The sequence below is a fragment of the Schistocerca piceifrons genome, chromosome 4 (assembly GCF_021461385.2).
Source record: "Schistocerca piceifrons isolate TAMUIC-IGC-003096 chromosome 4, iqSchPice1.1, whole genome shotgun sequence".
In the NCBI taxonomy this organism is placed as follows: Eukaryota; Metazoa; Arthropoda; class Insecta; order Orthoptera; family Acrididae; genus Schistocerca; species Schistocerca piceifrons.
The window spans coordinates 766,342,340-766,365,576 of record NC_060141.1 but is presented as its reverse complement, the minus strand read 5'-3'; the positions used below and the strand labels follow the sequence as shown (position 1 = coordinate 766,365,576).

The following is a 23,237-nucleotide window of genomic DNA, read 5'->3' as shown; positions in this document are numbered from 1 at the left end:
GGGAATCGTTTCCTTTGCCTAATACATGTACGTGACTCACCATCTAAAGTACATTATTTAAACTGGTGGTTCTCCACCATAGAGCTTTGTCTCAAAACTTTCGAAAATACTGCACATTTAACAGTGCATCTGAAAACGTGTAGTGTGTTGCTTGAAAGATTTGTATATATATGACATTTAAATGCAAAACATGGCATCTGACCCTACAGAGCATAAGTATGCCATGTACAGAGCTAATGACAAGTGCCGACTGGCTGAAGAGTGGAGGTCAGTTCTGGTTGGTGGCACTCCTGGGCATAGCTGCAGTGAGCAGCGTGTGCGATTTCAAAAGTACATATTCATTAGGAGAGTTAACATGATAACTAAAATGTTGAAAAGGAGGAGGAAGGAGGTGGGGTAAAAGAACTGTGCTATAGATCATGTGGCATATAAAGAGCCCGCAGGCTCAGGTAAACATAGCAAACTCTTTACAGTACCGTCAATAGGGGTGATTTTGGACACCGAGGCGAATTTGGACAGTATGGCTTATTTGCTCTTTCCCACTGCATAGAAACAAAGAGATACTTATTTTAACGTCCATGTGCCAGATAAATGCAATCTTGCGCTTAAGCAAGATTGCATTTATCACTTCCCACAACTTTTATTTTGCCTCAATTGTTTCCCTAGGTGAATAATTGACGAACAGTCTCAGTGTTAAAAATCCATGCATTATCGTAAAGTGGAAACTTTCTATTGTTGAGCCGAGCGGGAAGTTATTGTAACCGTAATTGTTGATGTGCTCAGTAGCTAACAGCATTGAGACAATTTCTGTAAAAGTTTGTCGAGTTTCTTGTGCAAGGTTATAAAATAATGACGGTTTTTGTAAAACTGTGTACTGGATTTAGAAGATACCATAACCCCACACAAAGAAGTAAAAAGGTGTACATTAGATTTATGGGTAGAGCTGAAAATTTCCAAACATTTGGAGAACAATGATGGCTACAATTTAAATGATCAGCCTCAACTTGCACATAGATATTTCCTGGAATATTTTAAGCATCTACTTCAGGCTCAGTAGCCAAGTGTACCACTCGGCACTGGCCTCCATGCTGTGTTTGTTTTACTCAGACTTTTATGTTCAGTAAGAATACATCTTTTATTTTGTCATTGTCCAATGTACACTTCATCAACAGTTGCTGTTCAATATTTTGGTAATGAACCATCTTAGATCCATCCACCCCTTTTTTATGTTTAGGTTGTCTCCTGCTTGTAACATCGTGATTTCTAGGCATATACAGGGTGGTCCATTGATTGTGACCCGGCCAAATATCTCACGAAATAAGAGCCAAACGAAAAAACTATAAAGAACGAAACTAGTCTAGATGGCACTATGGTTGGACAGCTAGATGGCGCTGCCGTAGGTCAAACGGATATCAACTGCATTTTTTTAAACAGGAACCCCCATTTTTTATTACATATTCATGTAGTATGTGAAGAAATATGTTGGACCACTTTTTTCGCTTTGTGATAGACGGCACTGTAATAGTCACAAACATATGGCTCACAATTTTCGACGAACAGTTGGTAACGGGTAGGTTTTTTAAATTAAAATACAGAATGTAGGTACATTTGACCATTTTATTTCGGTTGTTCCAATGTGATACATATACTTCTGTGAACTTAACATCTGAGAACGCATGCTGTTACAGCGTGATTACCTGAAATACCACATTAATGCAGTAAATGCTCAAAATGATGTCCTTCAACTCAATGCATTTGGCAGTACGTGTAATGACATTCCTCTCAACAGCGAGTAGTTCACCTTGCGTAATGTTCGCAAATGCATTGACAATGCGCTGACGCGTGCTGTCAGGCGTTGTCGGTGGATCACGATAGCAAATATCCCTCAACTTTCCCCACAGAAAGAAATCCAGAGATGTCAGATCTGATGAACGTGTGGGCCATGGTATGGTGCTTCGACGACCAATCCACCTGTTATGAAACATGCTATTCAATACCACTTCAACCGCACGTGAGCTATGTGCCGGACATCCACCATGTTGAAAGTACATCGCCATTCTGTCATGCAGTGAAACATCTTGTAGTAACATGGTTAGAACATTACGTAGGAAATCTGGATACATTGCACCATTTAAATTGCCATCGGTCAAAAGGGGGCCAATTATTATTCCTCCCATAATGCCGCACCATACATTAACCCACCAAGGTCGCTGATGTTCCACTTGTCGCAGCTATCGTTGATTTTCCATTGCCCAATGGTGCATATTATGCCGGTTTACGTGACCGCTGTTGGTGAATGACGACTCGTCGCTATATAGAAAGCGTGCAAAAAATCTGTCATTGTCCCATAATTTCTCTTGTGCCCAGTGGCAGAACTGTTCACGACATTCAAAGTCGTCACCATGCAATTCCTGGTTCATAGAAATATGGTACGGGTGCAAGCGATGTTGATGTAGCATTCTCAACACCGACGTTTTTGAGATTCGCGATTCTCGCGCAATTTGTCTGCTGCTGATGTGAGGATTAGCCGCGACAGCAGCTAAAACACCTACTTGGGCATCATCATTTGTTCCAGGTCATGGTTGATGTTTTACTTGTGGCTGAACACTTCCTGTTTCCTTAAATAACGTAACTATCCGGCGAACGGTCAGGACACTTTGGTGATGTCGTCCAGGACACTTGGGTGATGTAGTCCAGGATACCGAGCAGCATACATAGCACGTGCCCGTTGGGCATTTTGATCACAATAGCCATACATCAACATGATATCGACCTTTTCTGCAATTGGTAAACGGTACATTTTAACATGGGTAATGTATCACGAAGCAAATACCGTCCGCACTGGCGGAATGTTACGTGATACCATGTACTTATATGTTTGTGACTATTACAGCGCCAGTTATCACAAAGCGAAAAAAGTGGTCCAACTAAAACATTCATATTTCTTTATGTACTACATGAATATGTAATAAAAAATGTGGGTTCCTGTTTTTAAAATCGCAGGTGATATCCGTTTGACCTATGGCAGCACCATCTAGCGGGCCAGCCATAGCGCCATCTGGTTTCCCTCTTCAAGCTAGATGAGTTTCGTTCTTTGTAGTTTTTTCGTTTGATGCTTATTTCGTGAGATATTTGGCCGGGTCACTATCAATGGACCACCTGTATACACCGTTTAGTGAGTCTTTTTTTATTCATTATTTTACTGGATATTTTATAACCACTCTCCACCCTTTCTAGTATACAGAGGGGCCAAGAAAAATGTAGACACTGTTTGATAGTTAATATCTTCTGAACAAAATGACATATTATTGTAATTTTGTGGGGTAGCAGAGTCCATTGCTTTCTCAACAGATCTCGGCACATATTTTCCAGCAGATGACAGTGCAGCAATGAATGAAGTAAGATCGTTGTTTGAGCAACACAAAGCTGTATTGAAGTGGCACTGGAAGTATGAAAACATGATGGAGGTATGACGACAGTGGCATAATGTGTACAGAACTCAACAACCAACAATTACAAACAATTTATTATATTTGGGATAAATTTGAAGCTGACAGTACTGTTCATGACGTGAATAAGGGAAGGTCTGGCTGATCAAAAACAAAGTCTAGCATCAAGCGCTGCTGCGTCGCAACACTTTATTGGGTCACTTCAAAAATCTATGAAGCAGGGTGCATGTGAAAGCGAGATAAGTTGATCAAGCATATGGCGTATTGTGGAGGCTGCAGAGTGGAAAGTGCACAGTCCATCATTGCTGCACGCTATGAATGGGGCGTTGCAAGTGGTAATCTAGTGGTTGTTAATGTGTGGTGTAGTCTATCATCATGCGATTTGATTGGCCCATTCTTCTCTGAAGGTACCATAACTGATAACTGATGAAGTGTATCTTCATATGCTGCAAACATCGATTTTACCTGCCATCTGAGAGGTGCTTGGAAACGAAAGGTGTTAGCTACAACAAGATGGCACTCCGCCTCACTACCAAAGAAATGTAAGAGCCTACTTGGATGAAAATCTGTTGGGACGATGGATAAGTCGAAGAGGAGCTGTTGAGTAACCACCACGATCTTCAGACCTTACACCTCGTGGCTTCTACATGTGGGGAGCCTTGAAAAATGAAGTTTACCAACAGAAGCCAGCTACACTGAATGAGCAACAGAAACTTTTGAGGCGTCCTGTGCAACTATTATCACACCAGGAACACTGACAGCCATTGTTCAGTCAGCAGTTCAGCAGCGTCGAAGTTGTTTGGCTGCTAATGGGGGTAACATTGAACACACAAAATAACCTGTCCCCCATGCAAGAATTGTATGGTATGTTCCATTAATATTGACTATCAAAGAGTGTCTACATTTTTCTAAACTCCTTTGTATTTGTTAATATAACGTGCTTTATCAGCACGACCATTTCCCTTAGCAGTATGCTTCACAAGTAATGATCTACCCCCTCCCTCCCCCTTCTCTTTCCCCAATTTCCATTTGTTTTGGAATATTTGCAGTTTCTCCATCACCTTGCGTTCTTTTACAATATTCACTTATGTCAGGGGTCACCTTAATACGTCAAGTATTAGAACTCCCATACACTGATAATATTGCCTTGGAGCGTTTTTGCTTCGACAGTCACTCTTCTTACACTTTTGTGTTCATGTATAAGTGCTTGTTGTGTACTTCTGGACATGCTGCAAAGAGTTTGCTATGTGTACCTGAGCTTGCTGGGCTCATTATAAGCCATATGACTTTGAGTGAGTATGCCTCAGTAAAATTATTTGTAAACATTTCCTGCAATTTTGTGTATTGTAATGATTCCACCTCTGTTCCACACAATGTCATAATATTTGTTAATAGGTACAATACCTCATGAAGAAGACATTTTTAAAATTGTTAAAATCATTTTCAAGTTTCAATAAACATGTATTTTGCACTTGGTTGGCTGTTATTTTCAATCCATTGGATATCTCGATTATTCCTGTTTTTTGGTTAGTCAAGCATCTTCTCCCTTACCTTACAAATTGGGAATTTACTGTAATCAAATATAATGGAAAGACTTTACTGCCTGAAGATGAAAATAAAAATTTACTGAGAAATTATCAATTGGTTCTCTTCAAATGTAGTTCATATACAATTCTGCACCAGGCCTAACGACTATCTCAAAAAACTGATGAGGGAAAAATCAATCAATCAGAGTTTTCTCGCTTTGTTTGTGATATATTGGTAAGTACCTCAATTTGGAAGCTGCACATTATGGGCAGATATCTTAAACTCTGTGTACACACATCCACTATTGCCAGGCAACACAGTCACTGTTGGGGTAAGAAGCACAAAGCTATCATGCATGGTTCAGGAGACATGACATCATAAACAGTGAGATGCATGGAAAAACTGACACATCATGCTTGATGTTTAAATTTATTACTTCTTTGCTACTAATTCTGTCTGCAACATATTTCACAGACAGTATCCACATATGCTGCTGAATGTACCTGCACAAATATATCATTGTAGGAAATGTAGTACAAGAGGCATGGCATCATAAACACTGAGAAGTGTGAAAAAATGCCACAATCTGTATATTGAGTAAACAGTAAAGGAAACAAAAGAAAAATTCGGAGTAGGTATTAAAATCTATGGAGAAGAAATAAAAATTTTGAGGTTCGCCGATTACATTGTAATTCTGTCAGAGCAGTTGAACGGAATGGACAGTGTCTTGAAAGGAGGATATAAGATGAATATCAACAAAAGCAAAATGAGGATAATGGAATGTAGTCAAATTAAGTCGGGTGATGCTGAGGGAATTAGATTAGGAAATAAGGCACTTAAAGTAGTAGAGGAGTTTTGCTATTTGGGGAGCAAAATAACTGATGGTGGTTGAAGTAGAGAGGATATAAAATGTAGACTGGCAGTGGCAAGGAAAGCGTTTCTGAAGAAGAGAAATCTTTTAACATCGAGTATAGATTTAAGTGTCAGGAAGTCGTTTCTGAAAGTATTTGTATGGAGTGTAGCCATGTATGGAAGTGAAACATGGACGATAAATAGTTTGGACAAGAAGAGAATAGGAACTTTCGAAATGTGGTGCTACAGAAGAATGCTGAATATTAGATGGGTAGATCACATGACTAATGAGGGTGTACTGAATGGGATTGGGGAGAAGAGAAGTTTGTGGCACAACTTGACTAGAAGAAGGGACCTGTTGGTAGGACATGTTGTGAGGCATTAAGGGATCACAAATTTAGCATTGGAGGGCAGTGTGGAGGGTAAAAATCGTAAAGGGAGACCAAGAGATGAATACACTAAGCAGATTCAGAAGGATGTAGGTTGCAGCTTGCACAGGATAGAGTAGCATGGAGAGCTGCATCAAACCAGTCTCAGGACTGAAGACCGCAACAACAACATTCTTTACTACTAATAAGGAGAGCTCCCTGGTAGTGGGATTAATCTTTTGAAACCATCTATGTGGTTGTGTAGGTTAAGAGCCTAGGTATCACACAATGCAGACTGTCACCATAGTGGGCCCTCATTTGCAATTAATTGATGAAAAAAATTTTGAAATTCGTGTGACCCGCAACAGTGTTTAAAAAGTTGCATCAAATAATCTGGTTGTGTGGTGTAATGGATAGGGTAGTAGCTTAAGAAATGTGAGGTTGTGGGTTCAAATCCTGCCAGGTGCAGTATTTTTTGTTTATATATTTAGTTTTTAAATCTGTGTCGAAATGACTTTGATAATTATTTTTATTCATTGATGTAAATGTAATTTTTTGTTTCCATTCCTTTGTCACATTTTAATCGTTATATGAACTTCTTGATTTGCTCTCATTTTTCTTCCTGTCATTCTTTTTCCACTTTAAGTGTTTGTTAATGAGGTTTAATTAATTTTATGTATTAATATTTGAATTAATTTCTTTTGTTTCATCACCCTGTTTTTTGTTCAAATTATTGCGTTCATTACATCTATTTCTAATTTTGTTATACTTACTAACTCTCTTTCATTTAAATTTTCATCTCCATTATTTTGTCCTTAGTGCTGTAGGTATTTAGGTTATGTTTCAAATGTTTGTGTGATGATTACAATACAAAAGCATTGCACATATGGTAACAATAACTACATTTTTCACACCACTGCACAGTCAATACAAATAAATTATTTGGTCTTTTGTTTTTTAAGTGATTGATCAGCGTTTTCAAATAATTAAAAATTATAATATATAGATATAATTAATTTCATATTCACAGAAATTCTGATTGGTAAAAGAATGATATAAAGAAACATTAAACAAATAAGAAAAAGCTCATACGGTGATTAAAATAATATGACAAATGAATAGAAATAAAAAATTATGTTTGAACCAATTAATTGAATAAAAATAGTGGTCAGTCATTTTGATAAAGATTTAAAAATGAAAAATTAAGTTTACCTGGCGAGATTTGATTCCATAATTTCTTGGATGTGAAGTTATTATCCTATCCATTACTCTTGACAATGAGGTTTTGTAATTCAAGTTTTTAATGTTACCAAGCATCACACACAATTCCAAAATTTTTTTGTCAGTTACTCGCAGTTGAGGGCCCACCATGGTGAATAACTGCAGTATGTGATGCCTGGGATCTTAACCTACATCACCGTACATTTGGCTTCAAAATGATTCCACCACTGGGGGCCTCTCCTCGTAAGACACTCCTAGAGTCAGGGCAACATAAGAAAAATCCCTGATTCTGGCTGCACTTCTGATAGTTTTCAACTGCTAAGTGCAGTGTCTGTAAGCAAAAACAGTAGTCATCTGTAGAGCTATGAAGAGACGTTAACAAAATTGTGTTGTAGACTTGTGAAGCAGCTTTCCCAGAGTACAGAAACCGTCGGGGGTTGTGTTCCTAATTGGGATACTGGACTTATACATTTGTATATTATACATATTTCTTTGTACAACTGTTTAATAATTTCGAAAGTGTTTTCACATGTACGTGGTAATGAAATTTTTTCAGTAGTTCACAACAAACACAGTTCATTTTTTGTTTTCTTTTCCAATAGAAAATTGGAAAAATGGATACAAAGACAGAAAAACCTTTTCTGTTTTCCGTCACTAATGTATTTTAGCGTCATATTCTGTGCAACTCTTCATTGAGCAAAAAAGTGTTACGCAGAAGTGGACAATAAGCATAATGTTGTAGTGTCCACTCTGGAGCCTCTTGTAGACAGCTCTTCGAACTGTTCAACATACTAATGGCAGCATCACAGTACATTTATTTTCTTATTTATTATGGTAATGAATGACAATTTGAAAAAAAATTAATATTCATAAAGTGAACAATAGAAAGAGAAATGCTTTACACTGCTGATCATACAGTCCGTAGTGTGGCACAGAAAAGTTTGGCCCTGATTTTTTGCAGACTGAAGAAACAGTAGATGTATTTTGAAGGAGTAGTCAGACATTGCACTGGAGGGGCTGCCAGATTCAGGTATCTGGAAAGTATTTAATGTGGTGTGTAGTAATCAAGCAAATAATGCTAAAGTTTGTACATAATACTCATTTTGTAAATGATAATTTAAAAATCCAGTTTGGTCGTATCAAAATAATGGTCTAAAATTTAACACGTCATGAATAGTTCATAATACAGAGCTTGATGTAGTTATAGTAAGGTAGTTGGTGGACACAATGAATAATTCTGCTCGGACAAGGACGAGTGAGTGTAGCATCACATTTTTTTTTGGAGAGAGACGAATTTGTCTTGTGTTTCCGAATTCAGTTTTTCATTACCTATACGTTTAATGCAAAAATCTTACCATATTTTACTGCATTGTAGGCATCCACATCTATGACTAAAGCCTATAGAAGGGTGAAAAATGTTAAAAAACTTTTGTCAGTATGTGACTTGTTAATTATATCTTTAAACTGAAACATCTTGATACATGTGCTTTTTTATGGTGAAGAATGAAGTGAAACAAGCAGCTGCTCCAAAGTTTAAATCACAATGCATTATTGACTATGCAAGTTATGTTGCATTTTGAACCTAGGCTCCAGGAGGAGGTCACTGAGCTTGTCGTGATAGATTCTACAAGTTCTGCTCTTTAATATCAATTTATATCACAGTATGCAAATTGTTTGTGCAAACTATTGAAATGAAAGTTATATAATGGCCAGAACAAATATCCTACAATTAGCTAATTCTTGGACTTGTGGCTTATACATATGTTAATTGGAGTTTGCTGAAGGACATGATGAAAATACAATACGGAAGTCAATATCACCTTGGGAGGTCACATTGTATTTCTCAGTGACATTCATTACCACGTGTGTGTGTGTGTGTGTGTGTGTGTGTGTGTGTGTGTGTGTGTGTTTAGAGGGGGGAGGAGGGAGTGAGAGAGAGAGAGAGAGAGAGAGAGAGAGAGAGAGATAGGGCCTCTGATAACGTTGAAGTATACCCTGTTACTGATGTCAGTGAAGTGCATCTGAGACCACTAATGGTCTGTGATTAAAGCTGGAAGGCCCAGGTGTGCCTGCAGTGCTGCTTCAGAACAAAAGGATGCGTGACTGTGACTGTGATGGTTTGAATGACACATTGGACAAATACATTGGCGACAGATCCGAGTGATATTGGCAGTGAATTGCGGTACTTGCTGCCAGTTGTCAGGTTCCTCCCTCTCTGGAGACAAGAGGTGTAGTTGAGCCTCCTGGCAGTACCTGCCTTCTGATCCTTCCTTCCAATAAGTAACCTGTGATGTAACTTAACCTTGTCAAACGTAGTGCACTCACATGTTCCCCACTATGATGTTGGCAGTCTTTGACGGTGCTACCCTTTTTCATCTTATGAGCTGTTCAGTCTTTTAAAGTTGCTCAGGTTTTTTGTGCTTTTTTTAAATAGTATTTTCCGTTTAATTTTTGCAAAAGGAAAGATTCTTGTTAGGAATTTAAATAGATGTTGTTTCGTCAGCTATTGAATTTTCTCTGTTCAAGAGTTGCCAACGCCTAACCCATAATTGCGTTAATTGTGGGTAAGTATATTAATTCAGTCTCAAAAACACAGTTATTTTCTACTCCATAGTGGGCCCATTGTGCATATTGTTGAAAATTCGGGGGAAATTTTTCAGTTGATAAAATGAAGCTTGTTAGGTCACTTAGCAGATTTAATTGTCTACAGCTTGTTGACCATATATATAAAAATCAACGATTCTACATCATCTGTCTGTTGTACCCCTGATTTAACTGCTGATCGTTAAATGAGTTTTTATACCTTTAGAAGTTCTTAGAATCATTAGTTATGGAGATGACAGTGACTCTAAGCTGCAGTGGTATGTCAACTGAACACTTTGTTCTCCATAATTTTATAGTGGTTACCTGCAGTAACATTACACATAATTACAATTTGAGAATGGACTGCTTGTATAGCAATATGTAATAAAACTTAGGGTAAACTGTGAGATTAGTTGTTTTATTGCAGGCTGAAATAAAGTGGATCTGTTTTGTTAGTGTAGTTCTGTCACAAAAAAAAAAAAAATCAGCTTAGAACAGTATATGGTCTTGTTTGCTATTTACCTATATTGTGTGCATGGCTTATTTCCAGATGGGCTGAAGAGAATGTGCCACATTACTATGCTATTGCATCTGAAAAGGCTAAACCAGCTGCAGAATTGTGCTGGAAGGGAATAGTCATTACGATGGAGTATGTGACAATTTGGTATGAGAACATTAGAGTGTACGGAGAAGCAGCATCTCGAATATTTATTGATTGGGTATGTGTCATCTCATCTTTATTTTTGCTGCCCTTTAATGAAGTAACAGTTCTAATAGTCTTTGTATACATAAGTAGATTTCACCCCAAGCTTTGCCCCCATATGTGTATGTCATGTATATTTGCACAGATGTGTTTCAAGCCTGCTGTTTCTTGCAAATTATCTGAGTATATTTCTATCTCCACCAGTCTACTTTCCACTCTTCTGTTTCACACTCCCCTCTCCCATCTGCCTCATCATGCCTCGTCCCTCTTCCACCTGCCTCCTCACAACTTGTTCTCCAACCTGTCTCCAAACTTCCTCTCTCTTCCACCTGCATTCTCACAAACACCCTCCCTCCCCTCACCCTCACCCTCATCCTCACCCCCACCACCATCCCCTCATCCTCACCCTCACCCCCCTCACCCTCACCCCCCTCAACCTCACCCCTCAACCCCCTCCACACCTCTCTCCTCCACCCCCTCAACCTCACCCCTCAACCCCCTCCACACCTCTCTCCTCCACCCCCTCAACCTCACCCCTCAACCCCCTCCACACCTCTCTCCTCCACCCCCTCATCCCTCTCCTCCCACCCCTGATGAAGAATTGGAGAATGAAGTGGCAGACAATTTCTCCGTGAAGGCCCAAAACTGCAAGGAGGAGTGCCTGATGCTTGATGAACAGCACATCACAACTGAGGCAATAACAGAAAAAGTGAAAAATCCTTTCATCAGCTTTCAACATTGCATGACATTTGGAACATTACACAGGGAACCACCACAGGGTTCTGCAATTGCTCACACTCATTCAAAGAGTCTGCTGATCAACAGTGGAAATGTGGCAGGCCAATCAGATTACTTCTTTAGCTGCCTACATCACCATGAGTGCTGGGTGTGTCTCTACAACTAAGAGAGGTTAGGGGAGGGAGGGGTAGCAAGCAGAGGAAATGTGGATTCACCATCACTGAAAAAGGTAAAGAAACTGTAACCGTCGTGGGCAATATGAAGCCAAGTGCTTTTTAGGACTGTCACATGTGGTGCTAACAGATTGAGTCTGAAAGGTGCCAGTTTTCACAGGAGCATACTTCTGGAATCTCCTAACAAGGTTACAGGAGGCTGCCAAGGTGAAAGCCATGTGAAGCTACCAAAGGGATGTTTTTGCTCCACATCACACCAGCTCATTCTGTGCTGAACACACACACACACACACACACACACACACACACACACTGCTGCTTCGGGCTATCAAACGTTCCCTTCCCGAATCCTCCCCCCTTTTATTCACCGCCCCCTCCCCCATAGTCTCCCGAATGGCAACCAGTGATGTCTTCCTCTTTCCTTGAATGAAGAAATCATTGTGTGACAGGCATTTTTGAAATGGCAGCAAAGTTGTTTCTAAGGTAAAATGTTTTTTGAACAGTCAAAATGCAAAGTGTAGATTTCTACAGCCATGGTCTCCATCAGGTCATCCATCAGTAGGGAAAATGTCACATTGAGTAGTAAATATGTAGAGGAGGACCAACTCCATCGCCAAATTTTGTGTTGAAGCTATTCCTTCCCCTCATCTCAGAATGATAATAGAAACTTAATCATTACCCCCTGTGGTAGACAGACTAATGGGTCACTGAAGCCTAAAAATAATGTAGCAAGGAAATAATTCTTTGAAAGAAACATTAGCTTTTCTGTTGATAGACATACGTCTTGACACTTTCACTATAAATGCGAGAGTTATGCTGAAGGTAAGACGAAATATCTTAAATCCCATAACGTTTTTGAAATGCCAGAAATCAAGCATGATCTACATTTACATACATAGTTCGTAAGCCAGTACACGGTGCATGGCAGAGGGTACCTTGTACTGTTTCTAGGTATTGCCTTACCTATTACTCACAAATGAAGCAAAGGAAAATGTCTCTCTTTGTGCCTCAGTAGGAGCCCTACTATCTCATACCTGGTCTTCAAAGTTCTTATGTGAGATGCATGTTTCTAAATTTTTACAATAGCATTTTGCAAAAAGAATGTAATTTTCCTTCCAGGTATTGCCATTGGAGTTCATAATGCATTTGCGTAACACTTGCATGTTGATCAAACTTGTCAGTAACAAATCTAGCAGCTTGTCTCTGAATTGCTCCTTTAATCTGACCTGGTAGAGAATCCAACTGGTCGCACAAGTGTTCTATATGTGCTCATATTTATAGGAATTACACTTTCCTTAGAATTCGCCCAATAAACCAAAGTTGCCCACTCTCCTTAGGGATAGCTCCTTCCATTTTGTACCACTTTCCAGAGATATGTCTACATATTTATTTGACGTGACTTTGTCAAGCATCACAACATTGATTCTGTATTCGAACGTTGAAGAGGCATTAGCTTATCCTACAGGCGCTTAATGATGACAGTTTTCTGTACACTACAGTGTCATCTGCAAACGGTTGCAGATTGTTCATGTATGTTGAAAACAAGATCAGCCCTACAGCATCCCTGACAGCAGCCCTGTTTCTCAATCAGGCAAAAGACATATAATTAGACAAAATTCATGAAATACAAGAATGGGAACTCTTGTTGAAGAGGCTGCATGCACTGCTCCTGACTTGTGTGTGTGAACTATGAAATGAACAGTCAATAAGTTGGACGTCATCTTGGAAAAGAGAAGAACCAAAGGGTGTTACTGAAAGTGTATTGTGTGCTGATGCAAGGAGACTTGCAGCACCGTTCACCATCATACATTTGCATTGTTTTGCATAGTTACAGTCAGTAAACAAGTTAATCAGGTCACAGACAATGGGTTCCAAACAAAAACAACTGTTCAAATGAGTGCACCTGCTGAAATAAAGTTGTAAATGAGCCTGCTGGTGAACACAAACTTCCCCAGTGGTAGCATCTATAGTACCAACGCAAGTGGTAGAGAGAAAACAAAGAAATACCTGGTTTGGCCTAAATTGACATCACAAACAAAGACAGGGAAGGGGAGAACAAAAGGGAACAGACAAAAGTCAGTGGCCACAAGTGGACTTTGAAATACATATTAAACTCTTGTTATGAGCAGTGCTGCGAGTTGATGGCCACTTGAGCGAACACATTTGTCCTCTAGTTTTTCAATTCATAGAAGGAAAAGAAGAGACAAAAACTTTGCAATATGTGGCTCATATGCTAACACTGAATGTGAATGGGCTCAGAACACATGTTGAGTTGTAACTATTGGCACAAGAGACTCAGTGTCTCTCGCCTTCAGGAGTAGCATTTTAAAACAACTGATAGGCACATGATTGACCCATTAAATTTTGGGTGCGCAGCCGTGTAAACCTTATAGTAGTACAAATAGTTCCAAAAGCTAGGTAGTGTGTCCCTTTTATTTTTGCGCGCGTCTATTAGTGTACTATACAATATTATGTAAAGGATAGATTGTTACTCACCATGTAGTGGAGATCTTGAGTCACAGACAGGACACAACAAAAAGACTGCTAAATGAGTAACCTTTGGGCTAGAAGGCCTTCTGAATTAGAGAGCACACACACACACACCTCGCACCCATATAACCACTGTCTCTGGCTGCTAAGGCCACACTGTAAGCAACTGCACATGTTGGCAGAATCAGTCTAGATGGTGGGAGTAAGGAGGAGGCTGTGGTGGGGAGTGGGAGGGATAGCAGGATAGGGGTGGGAGACAGTGAAGTAGTGCTTGTAGGAGCATACAGGGATGAGGTGGAGAGAGAGTGGGGCAGCTAGGTGCAGTTGGAAGGTTAAACAGTGGGCATGGAGGAGGATGGGTGGGTGTAAAAGTAGAGAAGTAAAAATAATGTGGTTGTGTGGGTGTAATAGAAGGCTGTGTAGTGCTGGAGTGGAAATGGGGAAGGGGTGGGTGAAGGAAAGACAGTGACTAATGAAGATTGAGCCCAGGGGGGTTACAGGAATGTAGGATATACTGCAGGGAGAGTTCCCACCAGTATAATTTACAAAAGTTGGTGATGGTAGGAAGGATCCATATGTCACAAGCTGTGAAGCAGTCATTGAAGTGGAGAATGTTATGTTCACAGTGTGCTCAGCAATTGGGTGGTCCAGTTGTTTCTTGGCCACGATGGGTCAGTGGCCATTCATGCAGACAGCCAGCTTGTTAGTTTCATACCCATGTAGAGTGTAGCACAGTGGTTGCAGCTTAGCTTGTAGATCACATGACTGCTTTCACAGATAGCTCTGCTGTTGATGAGAAAGGCGGTAAAAAAGTATTTCCATTGCAGAGACAGTGAGACTGTTAACTTTGGCCTCCACCTCACTGATTGCTACATCAGTACCTCCATCCATATCAGACCTACCAACTACCATCAATATTTCCACTTGACAGCTGCCACCCATTCCATACCAAGAAGTCCCTCCCATGAAGCCTAGCCACATATGGCCGTCGCTTCCGCAGTGACAAGCAGTCCCTCTCCAAATACACCAAAGACATTGCTGCAGCCTTCACAGACTAAAATTACCCTCCTAGTCCAGTCACCCATCGTCTCCCATGTCCCACCGTCTGGATATAGAGAAGTCCTACCCCCTATCCTTCCCCTCCCTCCCACAGTGATATTCCATTGCCCAAAAAACCTATGCAATATATTCATCTGTCCCCTCTCAAACCCTGCTTCCAACCCCTTGCCTCATGGCTCATATCTCTGTAATATAATTATATGCAAGATGTGTCCCATACATTCTCCCACCACCACTTATTCTAGTCCTGTCACAAGCGTCATCTATCCCATCAAAGGCAGGGCTACATGTGAAAACAGTTGTGATCTACAAGCTAAGCTGGAAGCACTGTGCTGCATTCGACGTGGGCATGTGAACCAACAAGCTGTCTATCTGCATGAATGACCACCAACAAACTGTGGCCAAGAAACAGCTGGACCATCCAGTTGCTGAGCACACTGCCCAACACAGTGTTCTCCACTTCAGTGTCTTCTTCATACTTACCTCCTGTTACATCCCCTCCTCCTCTCCACCCTCTGTCTAACCTCTCGACTGCACCTAGCTGCTGTACCCTTTTCCCACCTTTTTCCTGTATGCTTCCATAAACAGCACTTCATAATCCCCCACCCCTACCCTGCTATCCCTCCCCCTCCCCCTCCCTGTCACAGCCTCCTACTCACCCCCACAACCTGGACTGCTTCTGCCTTCGTGCGCAGTTGCTCCCAGCCTGGCCTCAGCGGGCAGAGACAATGCTCACCTATGTTTGAGTTGTATTTGCCTGTGTATGTTGTCTTTTTCAAAAGAAGGTCTTTTGGATGAAAGCTTACTCATTTAGCAGTCTTTTTGTTGTGCCTGTCTATAACTCAATATCTCCTCTACATGCTGAGTAGCAATCTATCCTTCACATAATATCGTGTAGTACTACCAACAGACACACACAAAAATAAAAGCCACACATTACCTAGCTTTCGGAACTATTTGTACTGTTACAAAGTTTGTGTGACTGCACACCTAAAATTTCATGGGTCAGTCACTGCACCATGAAAACATGAAGATGTATATTTGTAATGTGACCTCAGTCTCATAATTAATCTGTGCGAATTGAATGACATCTCACTTCTCCACAGACTCTTACATAACAGATATTCAAACAGCTGCAGTAAAAGTACATGCGCCGTTTAATGTTTCCCTGCATAACATTTCCCACCCAACAATGCTTTGGACTCGCAAATTTTGTCTGACATTATTTGATAACTCCGTACTATTGTCATTTGTAAGAGAGTATTAAGCCTGTGGTCAAGATATTTTGAGCCTCTTTGTGCTAAAAGAGGTTGCTGACCATTTCTGGAAAACTTTTTGGGTCTAAAGGGCAAAGATAGCACAAAGATATAAAGCGGAATTCGGCAATCAATCGCATTTGAACATTGATAGATGGAGAGGCAGAAACTTATGCTCAGCTGTGTGCAGAACATGATGATGACCAGAATTAACTGCGGCCTTGATTAGGTAAAGCAGGGTCAGCCAGGGTGTGCAAAAGTGCACTTGTACACAATGCCTGCATGCATACAGGCCGAGGCGTGGTATGTCTCGGCTTTGCTCGGCGGTCCTTCTTGGAAGTACTTGCTGCAGTGCAACATTACATTTAGCTGTGCAGTGCAACATTTTTTCAGTTGTCAGAACATTCTTCAGTTTGGCGGAATTGTGTTGTCAGCACTTTTTATCCTTCACTATTTGTTCATGAGATAAAGGAAGTTAACAAATCCAGTAACTGTTTGCACAAAAATAGGAAGTCTAGCAATCTATCATCATAAGCCTTTAAAAATGAATCTGAGTGATGGAGAAGAAGAATGAGAATTCCAATAACTATCATGCAGTCACATAATTGATGGGTACTGTAGATTTGCCATGGAAAATTACAACACCATGCAGAAAGAATGTTGAGGTTTAGTTGTTGATGAAATGGCAAAAAGTTAAAATGATTGACAGATGATTTGCATGGGATTCATTGTACTGTACTTCAGAATGCACTTTGTGCTAGATTTGCAGGCATGGAGCATATGAGAAATTTGGTGGTAGAAATAGTAAAATCTCTGAAATTTCACACATTACTACACTATCAGCCACAACAGTTTTCGGTGGAATTGAACAAAGGGTGTGTCACATTTATACATAATATTACTGCAAAGTAATGTCTGTCAGTTAAGTCAAGGGGCATGCCTGGAACTATTTTTCACTTTAAAACCTGCAATTGTTGAATTTATGAAGGAAAAAGCAAAGCAGGAAAAAATTAGAACATTCAGAATGGATTGCAAACCTTGTATTTTCGGCGGAGTTGACTGCTCACTGTCCACAGTAAGACATTGCGAGCTAAGAAACAACTTATTTTTGATTTAATGAAGATGCAGTTAAAACAAAAATCACATTGTGGAAGGGACAAATTCTGACAGAAAACACCATCCATTTCCGTGAACATCTGGTGTTTAAGAAAATGCTAATTTTGAAGAATTTATTGTGGCATTGAAAAAATTACAAGGATAGTTTTGTGGGCTTTTGAGGACGCTGCCAATCTTACATCTATTTTTGAACTGTTCTTGGTACTGTTTGCCATTTCAATTGGCAGCACCCCGTGCATATGCAAATGTAACTGATCAATCTGCAGTGTAATTCTCATTCAAAATACAAATTCTTGTACATTAAAAATGTCCAGTAGTTCTGTGTTGTTCTCTTCAGGGATAGTTTTTATGTCTTGGTAATGAGGTTGCAAACCTAATACAATATTTTGATCAATATATGTGCATGAAAGCTTTTTTGGGTTTGAACCTAAATAAGTCCCAATTACTTGGCAACCTGACAGATGAAAATTGCAAAATTATTTGCTTCTCTCCATATGCTTACAGTTTGTACCAGATAAGAATTTAATAGTGACTTCAGTGCACCACAAATAAAGAACAGTGAAAATTTGTTTTTTATTTTGTCTATGTGGTTGAGAAATGTGAAACCAACTGCAGGCAACCCATTCAGTGTTCCTTGTGTGACTGCCCTGACATGTAAAATAATTCGCATTCGCAGTTCCAGTATCTTCCTGCTCAGTATTGTGTGATTGTGAGTGAAGTGTATGGCTAGGAGAGAGCTCTGCACATGTGCAAGAACACCGCACATGTGTAGAATTGTTGGCTATCCCTACTGCAAAGTTTTGATACATTGTATGCAGGTTATGCCCCATAGCTTGTAAATAATTGAAGAATGCTATAATCACTGTGATAAGCATCTTATTATAGTCAGTATGATGATCTTAATTCAAATAAATGCTGAGGGGGCACCATCTACATAACATTTATGAGGAGTTACAGTTGATCATTTTACATGTGGGAACATTCTCTGTTGTCAGAGATCTAGAAAAATTCACTAGGCAAGAAGGGAAAACAGCGTACGTGGATCCTGGGAATCTTGTTTTGTTTATTATTATTGTTATTTTATTTGCATTTTTAACAGTAGGTTTTATACAATTATGGTATAGTGCGTTTTGTGTGGTATGTGCTTTTGCTTGGGTGTGGGTAAGTATGTGAAAGAGTGAATCAGGGTTCATTTGGGGATAATATTTCTTAGTATGTTGTCTTGATTTTTTTTATTTTTTAAGTTACATCCTGTCAAAACAGTTGAGAAGTGGGTCTGATGACTTTGCTGTTAAGTGTGCTAGTCATACAAACTCAAACTCAGTTGGGTTTACTCTTACAGCTGATTTCCAAATTCCGTAGACCAGATAAAAGCAGCTGCACTAAATCCTTATCAGTGTTTGTTAGATCATTGTTATGGAATTATTGGTGATGTGCTATATTTAAATATCAGGTGCCCTAAATTTTGCATTTTTTGTACATGTCAGCAAAAGACTGTGTTTTACAGGTGAATCATTATGCACCGGGTCTATTGGAGAAACTAAAAGAGCATTCCATCAATGTGTGGAACATGACAGTGTATTACACAATAGCAATGTGGAACTGCTCACTGGAATATGTCAATGTAGCCTTGGAATGGCTAAGGAATACAGTTTTCACGTAAGGATACCATTTCTTCTTTGTTCTCTCTCTGTAAAACACACACTCACACTCACACATGGTTGACCTAGTATGTGTTGTTACAATCGATACTCTGTGGCAAAATTAACTTCAATATTTCTGTAATTTTAATTATATCGTTGTATATATGTGTTGTTCATTTATTTATAGCGACACAGTACATTTTTAGTCTGTTTTTGAATAAATTAGTTTCGTCTTTTACAGTGGTTCCTTGTCTCCAGAGAATATCCAGAAATATTCATTGGAAGCACTAAATACAACACAAATCTACGCTTTGCGGACATATGATTGGGTGTATCAGAAAGTTCAAACACTGTCCAAAACACATTGACATGTTGTAACCAAATGTCTAGTGCCTCACATGAAACCATGTCAAATGTATCACTTACCAAAATAGTTTTTGGCAAAGGGGGGACCAGTAAAAAGTCTGTGAATTCACCAACTAATAAACATTTCCATAAAAATTACATGCTGTAAATTTATTGTTGTTTTGTATTTTCTTGATACTTATGGACACATTCTGTGTGGTATCATTTGAGCTTACTGTGTCACCATTTGAGAAAATGGTGACAGTCTGTATTTCGTATACTGTAAAATTTTAAAAAGTTGGTCCACTAGATTAATTTTTGAATTTTTTGTATGTGAAAGTAATTTTTGAAAATGACTTTCAGTTCAGGCATGTAATTAGTGCAGTTTGCATTGTGCTGCCTCTCTCTCATTCCTAAATATTTGAGACTGAACTTACGTTTTGAGACTAGTAAGTTTTTTAACTAATATTGTGACGACTTGTAAAATTGTTAGGGATTTGAAAGATTTTTTGTTATTTATACTGAGTTTTATTATGCATGGTTGTAGCAATAAGGCAGTGTTCTACAATGTAGGAACCTGCTGTTGCATATGAATGTGATGGAGAATTAATGATATTAAATTTATTTGAAATGTTATCTTGTGTTATTTGAAAACCAGTTTAATTAAATTAAACCCAAGCCATCATATTCTCTTTGAAATTTTTATTTTATTTTGTGTGTGTGTGTGTGTGTGTGTGTGTGTGTTGGGAGGCGGGTGGGGGGTCGCACATGTGTGTGTTTAAAGCCAATCGCACTTAATCTGTTGCTTGCCAGGTTGGAATAGATAAAGGAAATATGACATACAAGTATGTTGGAAGGAAAAATTGCTCAATTCTGTGGCATTACGCAAGAGAGAAGGTGAAGAGGAGGATTTGAAATATGAGTAGTCTAACAGTTGGAATTCAAATTATAGAATCTGACAAGTTAAGCTCCAGTAATCCATAAATGGATGATGAATAAGATTAGAAATAAACTTACAGTCGCAAATGGAAATAAAAGAAGGGACCAAAAAAGTAAGAAAATCTTCGACTGCATAGTGAGGAGACAAAGATTAAAAAGCTAAATTATCATGGAAGGACACAAACTGATCTGGTCCTTTAAATATTGTGACAATTATATAAACAAAATACTTGGGGGGGACTATTGTTGCTAAACCTCTTGTACCCAAGCAAATGCAGAAAAAAGAAGCTTTAATGGTGCAAGGAGCATAAAATTAGGGCTACTGACAAGTAGAAACAGATAGTATTATTTGACAATCTTAACTTTTACGTTGGCTTTTACCACAGGATGTCTATGCTTATGTAGAAAACCAGAGAAAGTGCAAACTGGTGCTTTTCATTTATTGTAATGTTGTTCTACCAAGAACCTACGGAAGATTCTGTTAATATGAAAATGCAAAAGGCAGTCATTCTTCTTCAAACAGGAGCACACAGTGGGGATTCTGTAATGGTGTCTTCTTGTGACACTGAAAAGGAGGGGGAAAAAAACTTCCATGCTATAATCTATGAACTATTTTAGGTAAGCGTAATATGAATCCACAGACATTTTGCCAGAAGGAAATAACATCATTCCAGATAATGATACGCACTCATAACTGTAAATGTCAATGATTTGCTTGATAAGGTAATAAATTGCTTCGTTGATTTCTACAGGCTCCAGTACATCTTAAGTAACTGGAACAGTTTCTTTGACACTGTAGTATAAAATAATATTGAGTACCATTCAAGTTTGAAATGCATTAATTTTCAGTAAGAACTGAAACAATTTGGATGCCAATGTTGGGTCTTTACTATCATAAGTGGGTGTTCATATTATTTTGGCCATATTATTTTGTCCAGGTTGTTGCTTCAGTGAGTGAGTGTTCACATCATTTTGTCCAGCTCTTGTGTTTAACTTGACTTTCTCAATTCTAAAAATGTAAGTTTCTATTATGTCTGTGGTGGTTACTAGTAATTACATGAAACACAGTTTTCTATTTGTTACTCTTAACTAATGTGATATGTTTAGTGGCATGCAGCCAACCTCAGGCATCCTATTCTTACCTTAAAAAAAAAGTACATAATTTCCACCTACATATGTCTTTTGGATAGATTGAAAATAATACGTCTTATGTGCAAAATTTACCAGTTAACAGTAACTGAGTCAGAAAATTCTATTTTTTTCTGCATTTAGAATGTTTACGTTGTTCGTTCCTGAGAAAGCAAATTCCATGTGTAAAATTAGGGCTCTTGAAATTTTTATTTTGTTCTGGGCCAACCTACTTTCATTTGGAGGTGTGCATGTGCATATGGAACTATTAACATTGCTGTCAGGGATAAAATTTACAAAAGTCAGTCTTTTAGGTAATGCTTACTTTGTGATACTGTTTTGAAATTTTGAAAGCTATTTATCTCTTGATGAGAAAGTGACCCTAATGCCTCCAGTTTCAGTATGTACTATATTACTGTTTAATACCTTAATCATGTGTTACAACCTCACTTCTCTCCTTGTTTATCAGAGACTAAGTGATAATTTTGTTGTTTCTGTTGTGGGTGAATGGTCTTGTGGATCATTATCTCAGCTATAGTTGCTAAAGCTTTAGAGATTAGGTGCTTTTACATTTTACAACAAATTGGAGTGCTTTTCTGTGACATCACAGTCATAGTCCTTCGTGAATATTTTTCTCTGTGGTTCCTGAAACAAATGTTTGTTCCACTACTTTTGTCCAAAAAAATCTAATGCTTGACCCTTGGTATGACTGTCAGTGAGTTGAGCAAATAAAAGTAAATAATTAAATCAATAGACTATAAATTAGGCTGCACCTACATTGCATCTGGAAGTTGTCCGTTCTGATCCGATCCGGCACTGGCTAAAGCCAGAGTGAAAAACAAACACCAGGTGGCTAATGCACGTGCCAAACATTGGAGGGAGAAGCGCAGTACGACACCGTCCAGCACCGTACTGCTGGATTGGCCAGCCGAACTTGTTTGTTTCCAGTCTGGCAGTGCAGTCCGGCAGTGCACCATGAGCGGGATGATCAACATGGAATTTCTAATTCATCTTGTGAGGAATGATGCTTTCTTGTGGGACCAGAGGATTAAAGACTACCATAACCGAGATATTAAGTGAGAACTGTGGGAATCTATTGGGGAGCAACTATCAGTCAAAGGTAAGTATTGAAGCTATGTTGCAATAGTTTTAATGCTTGCTTTCAAATCAATATACGTTACTACAAATCAGTACTAATTTCAATCTTATTACTTTTAACATATAATTTTTTTATCAAGCTGTCGAAAAGAAGTAAGCTTTTAATTGCTAAAATACTGTTCAATGCATTCGTTTTGCCAAGGAACGGCACCAATCCCAGTGAAGTATGACTTGAATTTGTTTCTGATAATTTGAGACTGTTGAGACAGTCTGTTGAACGTTCTTGATGAACAACTTTCTTGACATGGCGATGCGATTACATCTTCTTCTAAATTTGCAGAGTTGAAGAAGTCACCAGGTTCTGTTTCAATACATTTTTCCTGTAAACGGCACTTAGCAGTCATGATACCAAAGGCACACTCCACACATCTTCTAGCCCTTGATGGCCTCTAATTGAAAACTTTTTCTTCATGTGAGAGATGTTGTTTGGTATAAGGTTTCATGAGATAAATTTTCAAAGAATACACATCATCTCCAAGCAAGACAAAC

The 23,237-nt window shown here is 38.9% G+C and overlaps 1 protein-coding gene across 1 annotated transcript in view; it reads left to right on the top strand.

Annotated features, from left to right (window-relative positions):
* The window catches only part of LOC124794944 (transmembrane protein 214-B), a 154,356-nt gene extending 134,197 nt beyond the window's left edge, over positions 1 to 20,159 (top strand). Inside the window, exons 11-13 of the mRNA XM_047258658.1 lie at positions 10,551 to 10,719; positions 19,043 to 19,194; positions 19,420 to 20,159. Coding sequence (XP_047114614.1) covers positions 10,551 to 10,719; positions 19,043 to 19,194; positions 19,420 to 19,546 — 448 coding nt within the window. The 3' untranslated portion in view covers positions 19,547 to 20,159. The remainder of the gene's footprint in view (positions 1 to 10,550; positions 10,720 to 19,042; positions 19,195 to 19,419) is intronic.
* The last annotated feature ends 3,078 nt before the right edge of the window (positions 20,160 to 23,237 follow it).